At 44.2% G+C, this 21,293-nt stretch overlaps 1 protein-coding gene across 1 annotated transcript in view; it reads right to left on the reverse strand.

Moving 5' to 3' along the window:
• The window catches only part of LOC310774998 (caskin-2-like), a gene marked incomplete at both ends in the record, with an annotated part of 69,504 nt that overhangs the window by 33,023 nt on the left and 15,188 nt on the right, over positions 1-21,293 (reverse strand). Inside the window, 4 exons of the mRNA XM_083635076.1 lie at positions 9,148-9,243; positions 13,631-13,776; positions 14,618-14,715; positions 17,564-17,615. Coding sequence (XP_083491202.1) covers positions 9,148-9,243; positions 13,631-13,776; positions 14,618-14,715; positions 17,564-17,615 — 392 coding nt within the window. The remainder of the gene's footprint in view (positions 1-9,147; positions 9,244-13,630; positions 13,777-14,617; positions 14,716-17,563; positions 17,616-21,293) is intronic.

Raw genomic sequence — 21,293 nt, forward strand, 5'->3', positions numbered from 1 at the left:
AATTCAATCATTTACAGTACATATTATTACACTTAACAGCTTTCAAGGTTTATAGTTCACTATCAATTATTTGGCATATGTTTCTGAATTCAATTAGGGAGTGCAGGATTCTTGTGGCAGTTTTATTTCTTCTTCGTCCTCGCGTTGGGTCGTCTTCATTGGCTCCACCTACTTGCTATTCACACACACTCCCTCCATTCCACTTCATTCATTAAATCAATATCCTTTCTCACTGCTAAACTGTCTGTTTTATTGAAATGTTCCTTTGTCTTGAACTCGATGTCTCCCTCGATGTTCCTGGTTTTCCTGAAACAGAAAATCTAATCTTAGTTCTCCTTTTACATACATCAGTTTATCTCAACAGTCCTGCTATTGTTTAATTTTGATTGCATTTTTCATCCAGATAAACTCAATAATCGTATTGTATGTTCTATGCAGGGTTTCCTTCTTATATTTATTTTATTATTTGCTATAATTCTAATTATCTTCTATTCCGAATTAACTGCTCCCTCCTCTGTTGATCTAACCCTACAGGGGATAAGAGTGTTAATCATATTCATTATAACCAGCGTTCATGCAGACATTACAAAATTAAATTCAAGGATTTTCCAGTACTTTCCATAACACTATGTTCATTGTCAAGGATTTCACATAACCAAGACTTCATGGCAGCTGTAAGTTTGGCTCAAAAGCCATCCATTTTACAATTTATTTTATTGGGTATTTGATAATTTATTGGTCTAACAACACAAAAGCTTAACTGCTGTGTGATCAGATCAAACCCCCTCTTTCCTCACGTTCCACATTATTTGTTTCTGTTTTGCATACGCTGTTTCTACTTGGCTTAGACAACCTGTATGATGATAGGGTTAGCATTAGGTGAGGGAAAATTGCAAAGTAAACTGGCTTATTAATCAATGTGAGGCCACATTTAGTATATTTTGAGAGACAAACCAAGGACCACTCAAAATCTGTCCACAAACCTCATTCGGCCTCAGGGCCGTGCTTTAGAAACCTGTATTGAATTTTCAACTTGCCAATTCATCTCAAAATACTGCACACTCCAGATTGCACATGTTCGCTTAAAATCACACAGTATCTCAGCATTAAACTAAAACAATAACACTACTACAATTGCAAATAGCTGAAGATTATTCAACAAGAACCATTATACAAATGTGCCACTTTGTACTCAACTTATCATTGGCGACTCTTTCTGCAACACTGGACAATTTCCCTCATTATTTCAACATTTAAATTTGTACTCCCTGCATTTTCATACTCACCAAACTATTTTCCTATATTTTCATATTATTAATTGCTATATTCATTGATTGTATCACACATGTTCAAATATTAATTGTCCAGTGTCCCATCAATGAGTCATTTCCTATCTGTTGCCTCGAACCCTCCTCTTTGGCTCTTTGTATCCTCCGTCTCCACTTCCTTCTCTGTAAAGACACAAACATAACTTAAATTATTTACATGGCACCACACAAACATGGATCTTCAGGATTCTCATTTCAGTTCAATTGACATTAACAGCATAATTTGTATAAAGAATGATTCATCTCACCTCTTAAATTGATTCCTTTTCAAGATTACCTGCTCTCGATTCCTCTCCATGGCGATTCCCAATACATTTTTGGTTATTGTAACACCCAACTTTCATAATTAGTTATGAATTAGTTAGTTTGGTTAGTATATTAATTCATGCAGTATTTCAGCTGTTCCCATAAGTCCACATGTCATACTTACCTTACTTTCTGATCCTGTAAACAATTAATCACACAACAAATAACACAAATAACCATTCTCTATCTATTGAGCTCACTTAGATTCTATAACAAATAAAATTCTCTCCTAGTCAGTCCGAAAATGTCAAGTCCGTCCCTTTCCCTCTCATACACACAGTCACAAGTCTGAACTCCGAACTCTTCATTATTCTCATTATTCTCCGCTTCCTTCCCCCCTCTGAAAATCGCTTCCAGATTTTCACTCCATTGTCCATCTCTGTATAACAGACAAGCATACAGATTAATGACAATTTACACTTTTAAAAAGCAAGATTATTTTCTCCATCTGCAAACCTCCACACTTCCTTATAACGAAATAAAATTAGACTGAATATTACTTAACCAATACATTTTAATTTAGTTGGAGTTTACCCAATGTGGAGTTCACATTCAAATTTTGTTCTTCAAACCCTGTTTACAATGACAGACAGACGGCTCTTCTCGGTCTTCAAATTAGCATTTCAATCACTTTTGCTGCAATAAAAGCCTTTGATCAGCATTACTTCCAATTCTTTTATCAACTGTTTGCTGTGAAAGGAAAATGGTAGTACCAAATTCTGTTGGTTTGAATGATTACCCGCTGTCCACGCTTTATTATGCTGAAGCACTGACTAAAAGCTCTCCACATAAGCACTGCTTCCCCTCCTTCTTGGTATCTGAAAGATAAGAGTTAATTGTCCCTGCACATCATTCTTAAATGACACCCATTGATATAACAGATTAACATGAACTGGCCTTGCTTTTTCTTCTCCTGTAACCAAAAGCTTGCACTGCAGGTTTTTCTTTGAAACAAAGCCCACTCTCCTCTTTTTAGCCAAATGCTTGGTTAGTGTTGACTCCCTTTTGCATACTCACACCTACTGGGGACCAATCGCTTTCACATCCTGTAGTGAGCGCTCTTGCTCATTCTGTGAAATTAACCTTTAATTCAGATGTTTAATTTCCCCACTAATAGATTTGTTAATCACCACATGTCCGACCTAAAGGAACATATTAAATTAGGAATAACAGCTTTTCTTCCTTCCTGCAAGTAAAGTAATGTTGTGGTTCCCCCTAAGAGATTTACATGACATAACCGGCTCCCCAGGTTACAGGACGTCATCCCCTGTAAGAAAATTAGCATTTAGATTAGATTATTAAGTTCCCCTCCCATTGCCCTGTTAAGTCTCAGAAATTCACATGACATGACAACATTGTGTAAATGTCTACATTTGCTTGAAACTTATCAGTTCTTCATACTGTGTTTTTTTTTTTTAATTCCAGCACCTCCATCTCATCTCGGCCTGTTTCTGAAATGTTAAAACCAACATTAATACCCTTCATAATGTACAATTTTCCTGCACACAACAACTGCCTCCTCTCTTCCTCCCATTCCAGAACAACTTGATTCCCTTCCTGCAGCCCATGGTTCCGTTTCTGAAACACACACAAAATATGTTAACCCCTAGCATAGATATCCCATTTTCATTTATTACTTAATTTTCTGTGCTCTCATTTTCTCCAGTTCAGCTGGACTCCGTCTGAAATAAAAGAACATAGTGCTTTATTTACTTGTGACTTAATCACGGTAGACAATTCATTTTCTCTTCTTCTCAACTTTCAGCAAAGTTAAATATGGATCTTCATAAAGCAGTGTAACACAATAAAATACTAACAAAGGATTTCTAACCCACAATGACTTCATCTGAAATGAGGTTCATCGTGTTGTTTATATTTATAGCCTTCACCTTGTCTCTAATTCTAATTGGCAACATAAATTGGAAGAATCTGAAATTCAACTCAAATTATGGATATTGATATTACCATAATTAGACAATTCTGTGTTATTTATTCCCAACCAAATTTTCATTTTGCTCTCCACCTGAAATCTTACCATCTCAAAGTCTCACTCAATGTTATTGTTCTCTACCACCTCACCCCTACTTCAACTCTTCTTATCTCTGTTTAGGAAGAAGGGATGAGATGCATTGTCACTATGTTAAATAACTAAGTCCTTTTACCCAACTGGAGTCATTCTGTACTCTTATTCTTCAAGGAGCCTGCACATTGTAAGGATTATCTGGACAATTTCGGGCCCAGTGTGTAGGATTCCCACAAACAAAACATCTATCTTGCTTTCTGCATACTCCCCTATTCGGACTCTGAATATAAAGGCCGGCACATTCACTGCCTCCTCCTATCTCATGTTGGCCCTGTTGCCCACCCCTCCTCCCTCTATTTACCTGAAGGGAGCGGGGGTGAGGTGGCTTCCTGTGAAATCCTTCTCTCCTTCCTTTTGTTGCAATTTCTGTTTGCTTTGTATTCACAAATGCCTCAGTTATACTTATTTTCTCCTCTCCTGTCAATAATTCTACACTCTCATGTTTAACTATCTGTAATTGACGCATAGCTTGTACTAAGAATTCCTCTGCTTGTCTTTTGGCGATCTGAGCAGCCCATAAATTGTATACTATTTCATGTTCCCTTCGGGCCTGGTCATCCAATTGTTTAAGAGATAATTGTTCTAACACTGCATTTAATTTCGCTTTCTCAAAAGTGCCCATAGCTGGCCATGAACCCTGTGTCCAATAAGACCACTCAGTTGTCTTTTCTGCTGCCATGAGCCCATGCAGATTCATCATTTCTTGGATAGGCAGGATTTTCTTATCTTGATTTCTCAACTCCATTTCTGAAAATTACACAAATAGGTTATTACACAGCAAAGTTTCCCCTAATTCTACTTTATTTTACCAAGTTGCTTATTTACTATACAATCATGTGCTTTACTTCTAATCACGTTTGAGTAAAATATTTGTAGTTTTACACATGCAGTACATTCATTCACACACAAAGACTACAAGTCCCTTTGTCTTTGTGAACAACACTCAAAATGGCCGACAGCCATGTGCTCCCCAACTCACACAATAAACAACCGGCGTAAAGCAGCTGCTGGCTTATAAATTAATTCCCTAATTATTAAGCCCCAGCTGAGGATAGAAACTATTGATGTGATAGTCAATAATTTTCTTTCATACAAGCCGATTTAACAAACAACCGCGGTAAGACAACACAGCCACATGCAACAAATTCTGCTACCATTGTTCATCCCAGCAACTGAATAGCATTCACACTTAGAAGCATCGTCTTATTAAATTTGTGCAACCACAACTGGTACTGCGTCTCTTTTCATTTCAGTAATATGCAACATCTCCTGAGTGCCACTATCTCAGAGCGGCCAGCTTTTAAGCTTACCGTTTCTCACATAAAACTCCATTCAACATTCCTTACCATACACTTTTTATTTGCTAGCTAATTCAGTCACTGGATGACTAACGTACGTTTTATTACTTATTTATTTATATAGCGCTAATTATATTCCAACCGGGGGAAATCCGGCGACTTCAAAGCATTTACTCCGCTTCCTCTAAGGATTTACTGTGGTCTCATGGGTCGCCAATGCGACTTCCGATTCCTTGTTAGCACATTAGCCACTGCTAACTATTGTACTTACATATATAGTCTCCCAGAACAGACAAGTTGGCTTTCTCAGGTCTTTATCTCTAGAGCATAAACTTTACAGGCCTCTAAGGTCTCATTCACACACATTGTGAACGATTCTGCTTCTGATAAAAACCCCATCTAACGGTCAAATGCTTCCACCATATGTGTATAGCTGCATTCGCCAGAAGTAGATGAAACAGTCTGTTTTAAGAGACTACTGAACAAAGGATCGTCCCCCCTCCCGCACAGCCTCTAAGGATTTTATTTATTTACCTAGGTTCTTAATTCTCTCTCACTGGTAGGCCTACACAATCAGCAGCAGAATATCTGTTACATCAATAATATGATTAGTTACCGAACTCAGTTACCTTATAATGTTTAAATGATTTCCACCTAGTGGATCCTTGAGGCTCCAACTTGCCTCTTAATCAAATTTCCCAATAGCAACATAGCGATCTTTCTTCCACGCTATTCTTTATGCTCTTTTAATCATTCGGTAACCAATCATCTATTGGGCACATTTAACACACAACACACTTAGACTTTTGTATTTCTAAATAATCAAATTACAACTCACCTTGGCTTCCCATTTGCTTCTCGCCGGCCTGCTCTGCCTGTGTTGTTGTTGATTTGCGCGCTCCACAGGAATTCAGGTCCGACGTGAAACAATGGCCCCAAACCTGCCCAACTATATCACTATACTTCCCCCCTCGACACGGGTTTCGGCAACCAAACTGTGGTGAGATATTTCGTTTTAACCTTTTAAATAAGTCCATTTACTAGAGAGTAAATTGTAACATAGTTTATTTACAAAACAAAAGTCCACACACGGATCCGGATCACTGCCTGCTCTCACTACTTCCTTAAGATGGCAAATGACCCCGAACAAAGGATGTCTTACTTCTTTATAACCTTTGGTCTAGGCTCCGCCCAGACACTGTGTCTGCAGTTCACAGCGCCCTCTATCTTCCTGGAGTAGTAATGAACAGGATTATTTATCTACACTAGTGCAGCGACCAGGACACATACCCTTAATGTGTCTTCCCACCCGCAGACACAGCCAATCGTGCCTGTATGGACGCCTGACCAAGCCGGAGGTAGTCTCTCCCCAGACTCAAATATTACGTTGAATCGCTGCGCTCCACATACTATATAAGTGAGTCTGTGCCAGTTAACAGCCACTGCTGGTTTTTGAAGGCGGGTTGAAATTGAATGAGTGACAGGTTGTAGCACCGATGAGAGAGCGGTTCGAAAAATGGGCTGCGCCTCCCGTGTTGTCTGATCGCAAAGTCGTTACTGATTGGAGAGGACTGAATCCACCACTGGCATATTACTGGCCAAGTGAACGGTTCCCTCCCATAACCAGCCCTCTGAGGGAAAGTGTCCCAGACCCAGAGAGAGCTCTGCAGCATGCAGTAACGTAGTGTATCAGCGTAAGAACTCTCATGGGTCTGGCGTTGAGACTAAGCCGGAGGTAACACGGGCACGCAAACCTGCGACCCTCGTGTTGGTAGGCAGGGAATCTACCACTACACTACCCGGACGCCTTGTTATGATTATTGATCAAGCTAGCGACGTGGCCCATATGCATAACCCGGAAGTGGGCGTGACTTTGACTCTATTAGGACAGCACAACCCCCAGTGGACAAGTCAGGAATAACATTGCATTTGATTGAAAAATTGGAACAAAGGACTTCTCAATGCAATTTTCACAAAGTCATCTTGTGGGCCGGACTGGGCCCTTTGGCGCGCCGCTTCTGGCCTGCGGGCCATATGTTTGAATTGACACCCCTGCTTTAGGGGACATTGAAACCCAGGATGATTATGATGATAACATGAAAATCAAAATGCAATCAATATGTTGCATTAGGGCGTGTGTCCATCTAGCGTCTTTTTCTGACCGTTAAATGCTGGAAGTACGCTGGGAAGCGCTGATCTCAGCGCACAATATGCAAGGAAGCAGTCTGAAAGTAACGTTCAGTGCGGTAGCTAGCTTGATAGCTGACAGCTAACATTAGCAAACAACACACATACAGTGATTTAGCTCAACACTCAGCAGAAATATTAAGTGTCTAGTCGTCAATGTGCTCCCACAATTTAGCCTTTCTGTCTCTGTTGCGATAGTTTCTCCATGATTAGTTGCCTGAAAAGGAGCACCCGACACCAGCGCCTTTCTGAAAAGTTAAAATATTTTCAGCTGGAAGCGCTGGGCGCGTGCAAAAAAGACTCGGGCGCGCAAAAACGCTGGAGCGCTCTGAAAATAGACGCTGGGCGCAGCGCACTTTCTCTAGACATCCGTGTGCGCCCGCATACGCTCTCCCCCTATTGGAAACAACTGAAAAAAGACGCTGGACCTGAGGAAAAGACGCTAGGTTGACACAGGCCCTTAGATATATATATAACTCTCCCTTAGATATATATATAACTCTTTCCTCAGGTGACTATGCCCCCATAGACTCACTGTGCCAGTGCATTGACCAAATAAATAACTGGATGTGTCAGAATTTCCTCCAGCTAAACAAAGACAAAACAGAGGTGATTGTCTTCGGTCCCAAAGAACAAAGGCTTAAAATCACTGCACGATCCCTGAAGCCAAAGGATCAAGTTAAAAATCTTGGCATTATAATTGATTCCGATCTCAACTTTAACTCCCACATTAAGTCAGAAAATCAGCTTTTTATCATCTTAGAAATATAGCAAGAATTAGGGGCTACATGTCCAGACAGGATCTAGAAAAACTAATTCACGCCTTCATCTATAGTAGGTTAGACTATTGCAATAGCCTTTTCTCTGGCCTCTCCAAAAAATAACTTAGACAACTCCAGCTCATTCAGAATGCTGCTGCTAGAGTTCTAACAAAGACTAAGAAAGCTGATCATATTACTCCAGTTCTTAGGTCCTTACACTGCTTGCCAGTGTGTCATAGAATAGATTTTAAAATACTGTTACTAGTCTACAAATCACTTAACGGCCTAGGCCCAAAATACATCGCTGAATTGCTCCCACGCTACGAACTGTCTAGACCTCTCAGGTTAGCAGGGTCCGGCTTACTACTTAGGATCAAATCAAATCATGGGAAGGCTGCATTTACCCACTATGCTTCTGCTAGCTGGAACAAACTGCCTGAAGACCTCAGATCTGCCCCAACTTTACTCACTTTTAAAAATAGACTAAAGACTTTTATGTTTACCGTCGCTTTTAACTGCTGACAGCTGTTTTAGGAGATATGTGTGGCCTCTAAAGGCTCGAGTCCAACTATTATAAAGGTTATGGACATTTTTCCAACCATGTGTGTGTAATCATGTTTCTTATCATGATGTCGGGGGATTTAATATAGAAAAATAGATTTAATCTATTATGCAAACCCAATGAGTCCTCCGTCAGTTTTTAGCTCTTTTTGTAACTGCTGCACCTGTCACTTAATGCACTTTTTATGCTCTTTCTTAAAGTTCTGTTGTGATGTTTTTAAATGCCTATTTTTTTCTCTTCTTTTATTCTTTTATGTTCTTGTGTCAACCATTTTATGTGAAGCACTTTGAATTGCCTTTGTGTATGAAATGTGCTATACAAATAGACTTGACTTGACTTGACTTGAATCAATTCAGGCTAAAGGCTTCCACTAGACAACCAGCAGTATGTAATATGTCATATGTAAACCAGCAGTATGTAATATGTCATATGTAAACCAGCAGTATGTAATATGTCATATGTAAACCAGCAGTATGTAATATGTCATAATGTAATCAAACAAACTGCATCGTATCCATCATGTGGGTGGACCACACTGAGAGGTCAACATCCGGCCAACATATCACACACACACACACACACACACACACACACACACACACACACACACACACACACACACCTTTAGTCTACCGAACTCGCAGGCCAGATCTAGAGGCGTCTTCTTAGCCTTGTTCACCACACAGGGGTTGGACTGGTGCTGCAGCAGCATCTCAGACTGAGAGAGAGAGAGAGAGAGAGAGAACACACACACACACACGGTGTAAGCGATATGGCCCCATGCATTATGCACAACTGCACATCCACTCACATGCCAATCATCCCCACACCTCCTCAACATGTTGTCTCCAGACAGAAGACAGAACATCAACATGTTGTCTCCAGACAGAAGAGAGAACATCAACGTGTTGTCTCCAGACAGAAGAGAGAACATCAACATGTTGTCTCCAGACAGAAGAGAGAACATCAACATGTTGTCTCCAGACAGAAGAGAGAACATCAACATGTTGTCTCCAGACAGAAGAGAGAACATCAACATGTTGTCTCCAGACAGAAGAGAGAACATCAACATGTTGTCTCCAGACAGAAGAGAGAACATCAACATGTTGTCTCCAGACAGAAGAGAGAACATCAACATGTTGTCTCCAGACAGAAGAGAGAACATCAACATGTTGTCTCCAGACAGAAGAGAGAACATCAAAGTGTTGTCTCCAGACAGAAGAGAGAACATCAACATGTTGTCTCCAGACAGAAGAGAGAACATCAACGTGTTGTCTCCAGACAGAAGAGAGAACATCAAAGTGTTGTCTCCAGACAGAAGAGAGAACATCAACATGTTGTCTCCAGACAGAAGAGAGAACATCAACATGTTGTCTCCAGACAGAAGAGAGAACATCAACATGTTGTCTCCAGACAGAAGAGAGAACATCAACATGTTGTCTCCAGACAGAAGAGAGAACATCAACATGTTGTCTCCAGACAGAAGAGAGAACATCAACGTGTTGTCTCCAGACAGAAGAGAGAACATCAACATGTTGTCTCCAGACAGAAGAGAGAACATCAACATGTTGTCTCCAGACAGAAGAGAGAACATCAAAGTGTTGTCTCCAGACAGAAGAGAGAACATCAACGTGTTGTCTCCAGACAGAAGAGAGAACATCAACGTGTTGTCTCCAGACAGAAGAGAGAACATCAACATGTTGTCTCCAGACAGAAGAGAGAACATCAACATGTTGTCTCCAGACAGAAGAGAGAACATCAAAGTGTTGTCTCCAGACAGAAGAGAGAACATCAACATGTTGTCTCCAGACAGAAGAGAGAACATCAACGTGTTGTCTCCAGACAGAAGAGAGAACATCAACATGTTGTCTCCAGACAGAAGAGAGAACATCAACATGTTGTCTCCAGACAGAAGAGAGAACATCAAAGTGTTGTCTCCAGACAGAAGAGAGAACATCAACATGTTGTCTCCAGACAGAAGAGAGAACATCAACGTGTTGTCTCCAGACAGAAGAGAGAACATCAAAGTGTTGTCTCCAGACAGAAGAGAGAACATCAACATGTTGTCTCCAGACAGAAGAGAGAACATCAACATGTTGTCTCCAGACAGAAGAGAGAACATCAACATGTTGTCTCCAGACAGAAGAGAGAACATCAACATGTTGTCTCCAGACAGAAGAGAGAACATCAACATGTTGTCTCCAGACAGAAGAGAGAACATCAACGTGTTGTCTCCAGACAGAAGAGAGAACATCAACATGTTGTCTCCAGACAGAAGAGAGAACATCAACATGTTGTCTCCAGACAGAAGAGAGAACATCAAAGTGTTGTCTCCAGACAGAAGAGAGAACATCAACGTGTTGTCTCCAGACAGAAGAGAGAACATCAACGTGTTGTCTCCAGACAGAAGAGAGAACATCAACATGTTGTCTCCAGACAGAAGAGAGAACATCAACATGTTGTCTCCAGACAGAAGAGAGAACATCAAAGTGTTGTCTCCAGACAGAAGAGAGAACATCAACATGTTGTCTCCAGACAGAAGAGAGAACATCAACGTGTTGTCTCCAGACAGAAGAGAGAACATCAACATGTTGTCTCCAGACAGAAGAGAGAACATCAAAGTGTTGTCTCCAGACAGAAGAGAGAACATCAACATGTTGTCTCCAGACAGAAGAGAGAACATCAACGTGTTGTCTCCAGACAGAAGAGAGAACATCAACGTGTTGTCTCCAGACAGAAGAGAGAACATCAACATGTTGTCTCCAGACAGAAGAGAGAACATCAACGTGTTGTCTCCAGACAGAAGAGAGAACATCAACATGTTGTCTCCAGACAGAAGGGAGAACATCAACATGTTGTCTCCAGACAGAAGAGAGAACATCAATGTGTTGTCTCCAGACAGAAGAGAGAACATCAACATGTTGTCTCCAGACAGAAGAGAGAACATCAACATGTTGTCTCCAGACAGAAGAGAGAACATCAACATGTTGTCTCCAGACAGAAGAGAGAACATCAACATGTTGTCTCCAGACAGAAGAGAGAACATCAACATGTTGTCTCCAGACAGAAGAGAGAACATCAACGTGTTGTCTCCAGGCAGAAGAGAGAACATCAACATGTTGTCTCCAGACAGAAGAGAGAACATCAACATGTTGTCTCCAGACAGAAGAGAGAACATCAACATGTTGTCTCCAGACAGAAGAGAGAACATCAACGTGTTGTCTCCAGACAGAAGAGAGAACATCAAAGTGTTGTCTCCAGACAGAAGAGAGAACATCAAAGTGTTGTCTCCAGACAGAAGAGAGAACATCAACATGTTGTCTCCAGACAGAAGAGAGAACATCAAAGTGTTGTCTCCAGACAGAAGAGAGAACATCAAAGTGTTGTCTCCAGACAGAAGAGAGAACATCAAAGTGTTGTCTCCAGACAGAAGAGAGAACATCAACGTGTTGTCTCCAGACAGAAGAGAGAACATCAACGTGTTGTCTCCAGACAGAAGAGAGAACATCAACATGTTGTCTCCAGACAGAAGAGAGAACATCAACATGTTGTCTCCAGACAGAAGAGAGAACATCAACGTGTTGTCTCCAGACAGAAGAGAGAACATCAACATGTTGTCTCCAATGGCACATTCCGGGGGGTCAAAAGCATGAGGCCGGTGTGACTCAGCCGCTGGTTGAAACTGCTGTAATGATATTGTTGGTGGACAAAGCAGGCCGAGACACAAAGAGGCTCCATTTCACTGAAATGGGACGACTGGTATAACGCCTCGCAGCTTTGCCTTTGGCGGAAGAGGGAGAGGTGTCTACTGTCTCTATCCTTTTTTTCATCTAGTTTTTTCAGATTTTTCTCCCCAATTGTACTTGGCCAATTCCCCCTGCTGTCCCGGTCATTGCTCCACCCCCTCTGCCGATCTGGGGAGAGTTGTAGACTAGCATAATGCTTCCTCTGATACATGTGCAGTCACAAGCCGCTTCTTCTCACCTGACAGCGAGATGTTTCACTGGTAGCACGTGGGAGGATCACGCTATTCCCACCAGTTCCCCTTCCGCAAACAAGCCGACCAGAGGAGGCGCTAGTGCAGCGACCAGCACTCATACCCCACCGGCTTCCCACCCGCAGACATGGCCAATTTTGCCTGTATGGACATCCGACCAAGTCGGAGGTAACACAGGGGCTCGAACCTGCGACCCTTGTGTTGGTAGGCAGGGAATCTACTGCTACACTACCCCGATGCCCATTGATAGATAGATAGAGTACTTTATTTAGCAGTCAACAGCACACAACAACCTATATCAACTAGAACGACCGCACCGCAGATATATGCCTCCGCCAACAAGTGAGCAGTCGACATGCATGTCTGTCCAGACTTTGACATTTGAGCCAAATGTGAAGAAATTTCCATCAAGGCGTTACTGAGATATCGTGTTAGCTTCCCGAGATAAGACCTGCTCACAACTTCCTTGAGAGCAACGATTTCACTGTTCACGGCCTGTGCGCTTAGCAAAATTCCACCACACTTGAAAATGGCATTCGTGAGGTCACAGTGACCTTTAACTTTGACCTTTTACCACCAAAATCTAACCACTTCATCCTTGAGTCCAAGTGGATGTTTGAGACAAATGTGACGAAATTCCATCAAGGTGTTCCTGAGATATCGCGTTAACGAGCTAAAAAATGTCGTTCGTGAGGTCACAGTGACCTTTAACTTTGACCTTTTACCACCAAAATCTAACCACTTCATCCTTGAGTCCAAGTGGATGTTTGAGCCAAATGTGAAGAAATTCCGTCAAGGCGTTCCTGTAGGTGCAAACTTGGAAAACAATATACAATATAATATTTACACAACTACTACAGTGCTCTTGCATTGGAAAATACATTTTTAAGAGGGGTCAGACCCCTCTTAAAAATGTCAGGAGAAGCAGGTATTTGTTGTTATAGTATCGCCTGAAAAAATCCCCCCCAAAGTCTATAGATCCCCCCCAAAATCTATAAATCCCCCCCAAAATCTATAAATCCCCCCATCTGAAGAACATAAGGGGGTAATTCCCCCCTAGTTTGCAAAGTGAATTTCAAGCCCTGGGTCTATATCCATGTGTACCTACCACCTCGTAGTGTCCGTACTGGGCGGAGAGATGCAGCGGGATCTGTCCGTCGTGGGAGGGCAGGTTGACAGAAGCTCCAGCTCTCAAGAGCAGTAAGACTGAGTCGGCTTTACCCTGCCATGCCGCATAGTGGAGGGGACGCATAGCTGCAGACAGAGACAGACACATGAGATAGTGGAGGGGACGCATAGCTGCAGACAGAGACAGACACATGAGATAGTGGAGGGGACGCATAGCTGCAGACAGAGACAGACACATGAGATAGTGGAGGGGACGCATAGCTGCAGACAGAGACAGACACATGAGATAGTGGAGCGCGACTGCATAATCGGACTGCATAATCGGCACGTCGGGCACGTCGGGCAAATGCCCGGCGGCCTGACCTGGCCTGGCCTGGCCTGCAAAAAAAAAAAAAAGAAGAAAAAAAGTTGGTGCCCGCAGTCAGGCCACTCACTGAACAGCAGGCCAGGCGCCGCCTACTGTTTTACTAGTGGTTTTATTACTCTATTAGTTAGTCTGAAGTAATAATTACACTTCAGGGTTAAAGTGGGTGCATCTCATTGTAAAATTGGCAACATTTTTGTAAAATTGGCAAATGGCCCAAATTGGGCTTCAAACGGCCCAAATCTGGCTTCAAACGACCCAAACTGGGCTTCAAACGGCCCAAATTTTTCGCCGCCGACCAAAGGTCGCCGGCACGCGCATCGGCCCGTATCGGCCTGGCCTGCTTGGTATCTAATGCCCGGCCTGAATTATGATCCCAGTCCGCCCCTGGTGGAGGGGACGCATAGCTGAGAGTCACATTTATTTATATGGGTCAAACTTTTTGGGGGCTGCTGGGATGCCAATTTAATATTTTATTTCTATTTTTTTATTATCCCAGCATTAAATGCGATGCTTCCTGGACACAGACATTTTTGTCAAAGTTGTTTTTTTCTGACTGGTGACAATGGTTTAGCTGTTAAAGCTGCTGTGAAGTTCTGATACCGTTGATGTCCTTGATGTCCACTGTGGCCTGGGCCTCCAGCAGCAGAGACAGCAGCTCTGTGATGCCTGTCAGAGACGCATGGTGCAGAGCCGAGAACCTGAGGGCGAGGGAGGGAGACAGAGATGGGGGAGGGGGTTATAAATCTTGTTGATGACTTTACAGGAGGTGAGGTTTGCACTCCACCAAAGACATTCACAGTAAAGTCTAAATCCAAAACAGTGTGGAGAAGACAGCGATTATACAGAGCAGACTTCAGACTGTGTTGACATGTGTGGAAACATGAGGGCTGGATGAGTGTCAATCTGTTTCTCTTCAGCTATCAGACCGAGGCCATCTCCAGACAGTGGAGTGGCTTGCCTTATCTGGCTCCTTGTTTAGGCCTCCCCACTCCCCTACTCACAGACTCATCTACTCCCCCACTCATCCATTCATTCATGTCTGTGGACCAGACTGTATCCATCTCACTCACCTGTTAAAGACACTTTGCTTTTTGCTTTTCAATTCTGTCAATCTTTGCTCAACAATCCTCTGTCTCTCATGTAAAACGAGCGAATGAATGAATGCACACACGCACGCACACACTTTGTCTTAAGATGTGTATCTGAGAAGCAGTGACTCAGTGACTAGTGAGTAGTGACTGTTTGCTAACCTTCCCTCAGGCTCTGCACTCATCTCATATACCTCAATAGATGCCTTGCAGGTATATATAGTATGAGATGAGTGCAGAGCCCGCACAGACAGAGAGCTCTATTTTCCCACAGGCCTTAGGCGCAGAAACTGGCCTTAAAAAAACAAAAAACATGTCATGTCTATCTTTTTAAACACATGTAATATCTATCATTTTAAACACATCTAATATCTATCATTTTAAACACGTCATATCTATCATTTTAAACACATGTAATATCTATCATTTTAAACACGTCATATCTATCATTTTAAACACATGTAATATCTATCATTTTAAACACGTCATATCTATCATTTTAAACACATGTAATATCTATCATTTTAAACACGTCATATCTATCATTTTAAACACATGTAATATCTATCATTTTAAACACATTTAATATCTATCATTTTAAACACGTCATATCTATCATTTTAAACACATGTAATATCTATCATTTTAAACACATGTCATATCTATCATTTTAAACACGTCATATCTATCATTTTAAACACATGTAATATCTATAATTTTAAACACGTCATATCTATCATTTTAAACACATGTAATATCTATAATTTTAAACACATGTAATATCTATCATTTTAAACACATGTAATATCTATCATTTTAAACACATGTCTAAACGCATCAGCTAGAAAAATATAGCCTATCCCTATGATGAGATTAGATTGGTGAAAGTTTGTCCAGAATGATATCGTTTTGCTACCTTTTCTTCTCCCCTGCTGCACAGGTAGGATGATGCACATAAATATAGCCTACATTATGTAAAGTCATTGCATAAATGTGTTTTTATTGTAAAACTAAATGTGAAGTAGGGCCAATTTATTGGAGTGGACATCACAGTAGGACATGACAGTAGAACCGCGTTACACTGTCACTCATCTAAATCACGATACAGCCCCAATATGACATATATGTTTCACATAGGGTTGTGTTTTGATTTCGATGTTTTATTTGGTCCAATATTGAAATGTTCGACAATTGCAGGTTGTGTTAACATTACACATTATTTAGATCTACCTTTCTATCTATTTCGGCTCATTTGGTTGCTATTTATTATCGAAATGGATTAGCCCAATGCATGCTGGGAGATTTCACATTTGTGGCTTTGGAAGCCAGGCAGTGAACATTTGTTTGGCCAGAATGATCTCATTTTCTCTCGCCTTTTCTTCTCCCCCACTGCACGGCTCAAAACTGTCATGTTGTTATACTATGTACGGTACAACAACTTCGGACTTGTGCCTGTCTGAGCGAGGGAGTGAGAGAGAGAGAGAGAGAGAGGGGGACAAACTGAGATCAGCAGAGCATAAGCTGTGCGTGGAATATCCGCGGCGCACTGAATAAGGCCTGGTTTTCAAAAGCGCAAAGCGCTAAATTAACGCCAGGGGGGAAGATATCGTTAGGCCAGTATTTAAGGCCGAAACGCCCATTCTGGCCTATTCTGGCACTGCGCCACGCCTGTTTGGCATACAGCGCATTTCGTCGCCTAAAACCATGTTGCTATCTTCCCGAGGCAGGCGCAAGGCGCGTTTTTTTGCGTTTAAGGCCAGTTTCTGCGCCTAAGGCCTGTGGGAGAATAGAGCCCGTAATATCTATCATTTTAAACACATGTAATATGTATCATTCTATGAGCACAGGATGGAACTTGTTTTTTCACACTGTAGCCTACAGTTTTCTAAGCCTCTGTGTGTCTTCTAAGGGCGAGACAATAACCGGAGGCACTGTGTGTGTGTGTGTGTGTGTGTGTGTGTCTGTGTGTGTGTGTGTGTGTGTGTGTGTGTGTGTGTGTGTGTGTGTGTGTGTGTGTGTGTGTGTGTGCGTGCGTGCGTGTTTGAGTTGTGAGTCATCCTGTAAAGACAAGGATAAACAGGAGATGAGGAGAGGATCTGCAGCAGGCAGGGGTGACGCCATGTGTCACTCAGAGCACGGTGTGGTGGAGTGACTCCTCTGGCTAAACTTCATGTTATCTTTGGCTATGCAAACATGAGCCCACAAGCATATCTCACAGGCTGTCACTCACTCACTCACTCACTCACTCACTCACTCACTCACACACACACTCACTCACTCACTCACTCACACACACACACACACAATCACTCACTCACACACACACTCACACACACTCACTCACTCACTCACACACACACACACACACACTCAATCACTCACTCACTCACACACACACACACACACACACACACACACACACACACACACATACACAAACACAAACACACGCTCTTACCCATCTGAGTCTTGGTAGTTGATGTTGAGTCTCTTGGTGGAGCCCAGCAACTCTGGAAGACAGAGGAGAGAGGAGGAACAGGGGGAGAGAGAGGAGGAACAGGGGGGAGAGAGAGGAGGAACAGGGGGAGAGAGAGGAGGGACAGGGGGGAGAGAGAGGAGGAACAGGGGGAGAGAGAGGAGGAACAGGGGGAGAGAGAGGAGGAACAGGGGGGAGAGAGAGGAGGGACAGGGGGAGAGAGAGGAGGAACAGGGGGGAGAGAGAGGAGGAACAGGGGGGAGAGAGAGGAGAAACAGGGGGAGAGAGAGGAGGGACAGGGGGAGAGAGAGGAGGAACAGGGGGGAGAGAGAGGAGGAACAGGGGGGAGAGAGAGGAGGAACAGGGGGAGAGAGAGGAGGGACAGGGGGGAGAGAGAGGAGGGACAGGGGGAGAGAGAGGAGGGACAGGGGGAGAGAGAGGAGGAACGGGGGAGAGAGAGGAGGGACAGGGGGAGAGAGAGGAGGAACAGGGGGGAGAGAGAGGAGGAACAGGGGGAGAGAGAGGAGGAACAGGGGGAGAGAGAGGAGGAACAGGGGGGAGAGAGAGGAGGAACAGGGGGAGAGAGAGGAGGGACAGGGAGAGAGAGGAGGGACAGGGGGAGAGAGAGGAGGGACAGGGGGAGAGAGAGGAGGAACAGGGGGAGAGAGAGGAGGGACAGGGGGAGAGAGAGGAGGAACAGGGGGAGAGAGAGGAGGGACAGGGAGAGAGAGGAGGGACAGGGGGAGAGAGAGGAGGGACAGGGGGAGAGAGAGGAGGAACAGGGGGAGAGAGAGGAGGGACAGGGGGAGAGAGAGGAGGAACAGGGGGAGAGAGAGGAGGGACAGGGGGAGAGAGAGGAGGAACAGGGGGGAGAGAGAGGAGGAACAGGGGGAGAGAGAGGAGGAACAGGGGGGAGAGAGAGGAGGAACAGGGGGGAGAGAGAGGAGGAACAGGGGGAGAGAGAGGAGGAACAGGGGGGAGAGAGAGAGGAGGAACAGGGGGAGAGAGAGGAGGAACAGGGGGGAGAGAGAGGAGGAACAGGGGGAGAGAGAGGAGGGACAGGGGGAGAGAGAGGAGGAACAGGGGGGAGAGAGAGGAGGAACAGGGGGAGAGAGAGGAGGGACAGGGGGAGAGAGAGGAGGGACAGGGGGAGAGAGAGGAGGAACAGGGGGGAGAGAGAGGAGGAACAGGGGGGAGAGAGAGGAGGAACAGGGGGAGAGAGAGGAGGAACAGGGGGGAGAGAGAGGAGGAACAGGGGGAGAGAGAGGAGGGACAGGGGGAGAGAGAGGAGGGACAGGGGGAGAGAGAGGAGGAACAGGGGGGAGAGAGAGGAGGAACAGGGGGAGAGAGAGGAGGGACAGGGGGAGAGAGAGGAGGAACAGGGGGGAGAGAGAGGAGGAACAGGGGGAGAGAGAGGAGGAACAGGGGGGAGAGAGAGGAGGAACAGGGGGGAGAGAGAGAGGAGGAACAGGGGGGAGAGAGAGAGGAGGGACAGGGGGAGAGAGAGGAGGGACAGGGGGAGAGAGAGGAGGGACAGGGGGAGAGAGAGGAGGGACAGGGGGAGAGAGAGGAGGGACAGGGGGAGAGAGAGGAGGGACAGGGGGAGAGAGAGGAGGGACAGGGGGGAGAGAGGAGGGACAGGGGGAGGAAGACAGAAGAGAGAGGAGGAACAGGGGGAGGAAGACAGAGGAGAGAGGAGGAACAGGGGGAGGAAGACGGAAGAGAGAGGAGGAACAGGGGGAGGAAGACAGAAGAGAGAGGAGGAACAGGGGGAGGAAGACGGAAGAGAGAGGAGGAACAGGGGGAGGAAGACGGAAGAGAGAGGAGGAACAGGGGGAGGAAGACGGAAGAGAGAGGAGGAACAGGGGGAGGAAGACAGAGGAGAGAGGAGGAACAGGGGGAGGAAGACAGAAGAGAGAGGAGGAACAGGGGGAGGAAGACAGAAGAGAGAGGAGGAACAGGGGGAGGAAGACAGAGGAGAGAGGAGGAACAGGGGGAGGAAGACAGAGGAGAGAGGAGGAACAGGGGGAGGAAGACAGAGGAGAGAGGAGGAACAGGGGGAGGAAGACAGAGGAGAGAGGAGGAACAGGGGGAGGAAGACAGAAGAGAGAGGAGGAACAGGGGGAGGAAGACAGAAGAGAGAGGAGGAACAGGGGGAGGAAGACAGAAGAGAGAGGAGGAACAGGGGGAGGAAGACAGAGGAGAGAGGAGGAACAGGGGGAGGAAGACAGAGGAGAGAGGAGGAACAGGGGGAGGAAGACGGAAGAGAGAGGAGGAACAGGGGGAGGAAGACAGAGGAGAGAGGAGGAACAGGGGGAGGAAGACAGAGGAGAGAGGAGGAACAGGGGGAGGAAGACAGAGGAGAGAGGAGGAACAGGGGGAGGGGTGAATGGAATAAGACCATGAGTATCTGGTGACATATTTGTCTTTTCATCAGAGCGCTCCAGAAAGCCCCCCACTCCATCATCAGCCCTTCCTTCAAACAGCCTGACCCAGGCCTCTCCCTCCCCGCTCTGACACCTCTGTGCGTCCTGCTCTGACACCTCTGTGCGTCCCGCTCTGACACCTCTGTGCATCCTGCTCTGACACCTCTCTGCATCCTGCTCTGACACCTCTGTGCGTCCCGCTCTGACACCTCTGTGCATCCTGCTCTGACACCTCTCTGCATCCCGCTCTGACACCTCTCTGCATCCTGCTCTGACACCTCTGTGCATCCCGCTCTGACACCTCTGTGCAACAGCCAAATGATTCACAAACAAGCGCTTTTTGTGCCATTCCAACTCGCTGTCTCATCGCAGCTGTTTGGAATTGAGAGCGACCAATACAGGATCAAATATAGACCCTCCCCCCTAAATGGTAGCGGTTAGCATGACTGAACAAATTGTTTTGTCACTCACCTTGCAACAGACTGCTACTTGTCCGATGTCTTATTGATTCATTCTGCACTCCTTCAGGGATATGACTGTCTCTTCTATATTATCGAGTAGAGGTCGACCCATTTATCGTTTAATTAATCGTCATCGGCCGCTGCCTGCGCTCACAAGGCCGATTATTACAAAAGATGATGCGGATGAATTATGTTTTTTTTCTGTTTTTTTTTTTTTACGTTTTTGCTCATGGCCCCCTTCACACTCAGCAGACTCTCCCTTAAATAGCATACCAGTCACTTCTGAAATCTACCGCATAAGCCAGTGTATTTTTCTATTTAATTAATAAATACAAAATCTAAAGCATGTTACTGGCTAAGATAACCATCTTAGATGTATTTGTTTATATTAGATTTTCAATGTGCATGAAAATCTAATATATAAACAAATACAATGGAATTATAGGCTACTTGTTTTTTTTACCCAAATACTCTCAGTCATTATTATATTTAAATCGTATTTTATCGAATGCAAAAAAATAATAATAAATAAATAAAATAATCAGCATTATATATCGGCCATGGGCCACCCTGCTCTCTAAATATCAGCATCTGCCATTGAAAAACCCATATGGGTCCAGCTCTAATATGGCGTGAATGACTCATGCAGGCTCTTTCACTAGTCAAGAAGAAATATGCCAATGCTTTGAAACCGTTGCAAAACAATTGCATTTGATATTTTATAAACTTTCAGAACTTTCTGCAAGCTAAAATAATCATTCTGTCACCTCCAGAGGGCATGGGTTGGCATAGATAAAGAACGGAGAAGAAGGGGTTGGAGGTCAA

Source organism: Poromitra crassiceps (genome assembly GCF_964638095.1).
Source record: "Poromitra crassiceps genome assembly, chromosome: 4".
Taxonomy (NCBI): domain Eukaryota; kingdom Metazoa; phylum Chordata; class Actinopteri; order Beryciformes; family Melamphaidae; genus Poromitra; species Poromitra crassiceps.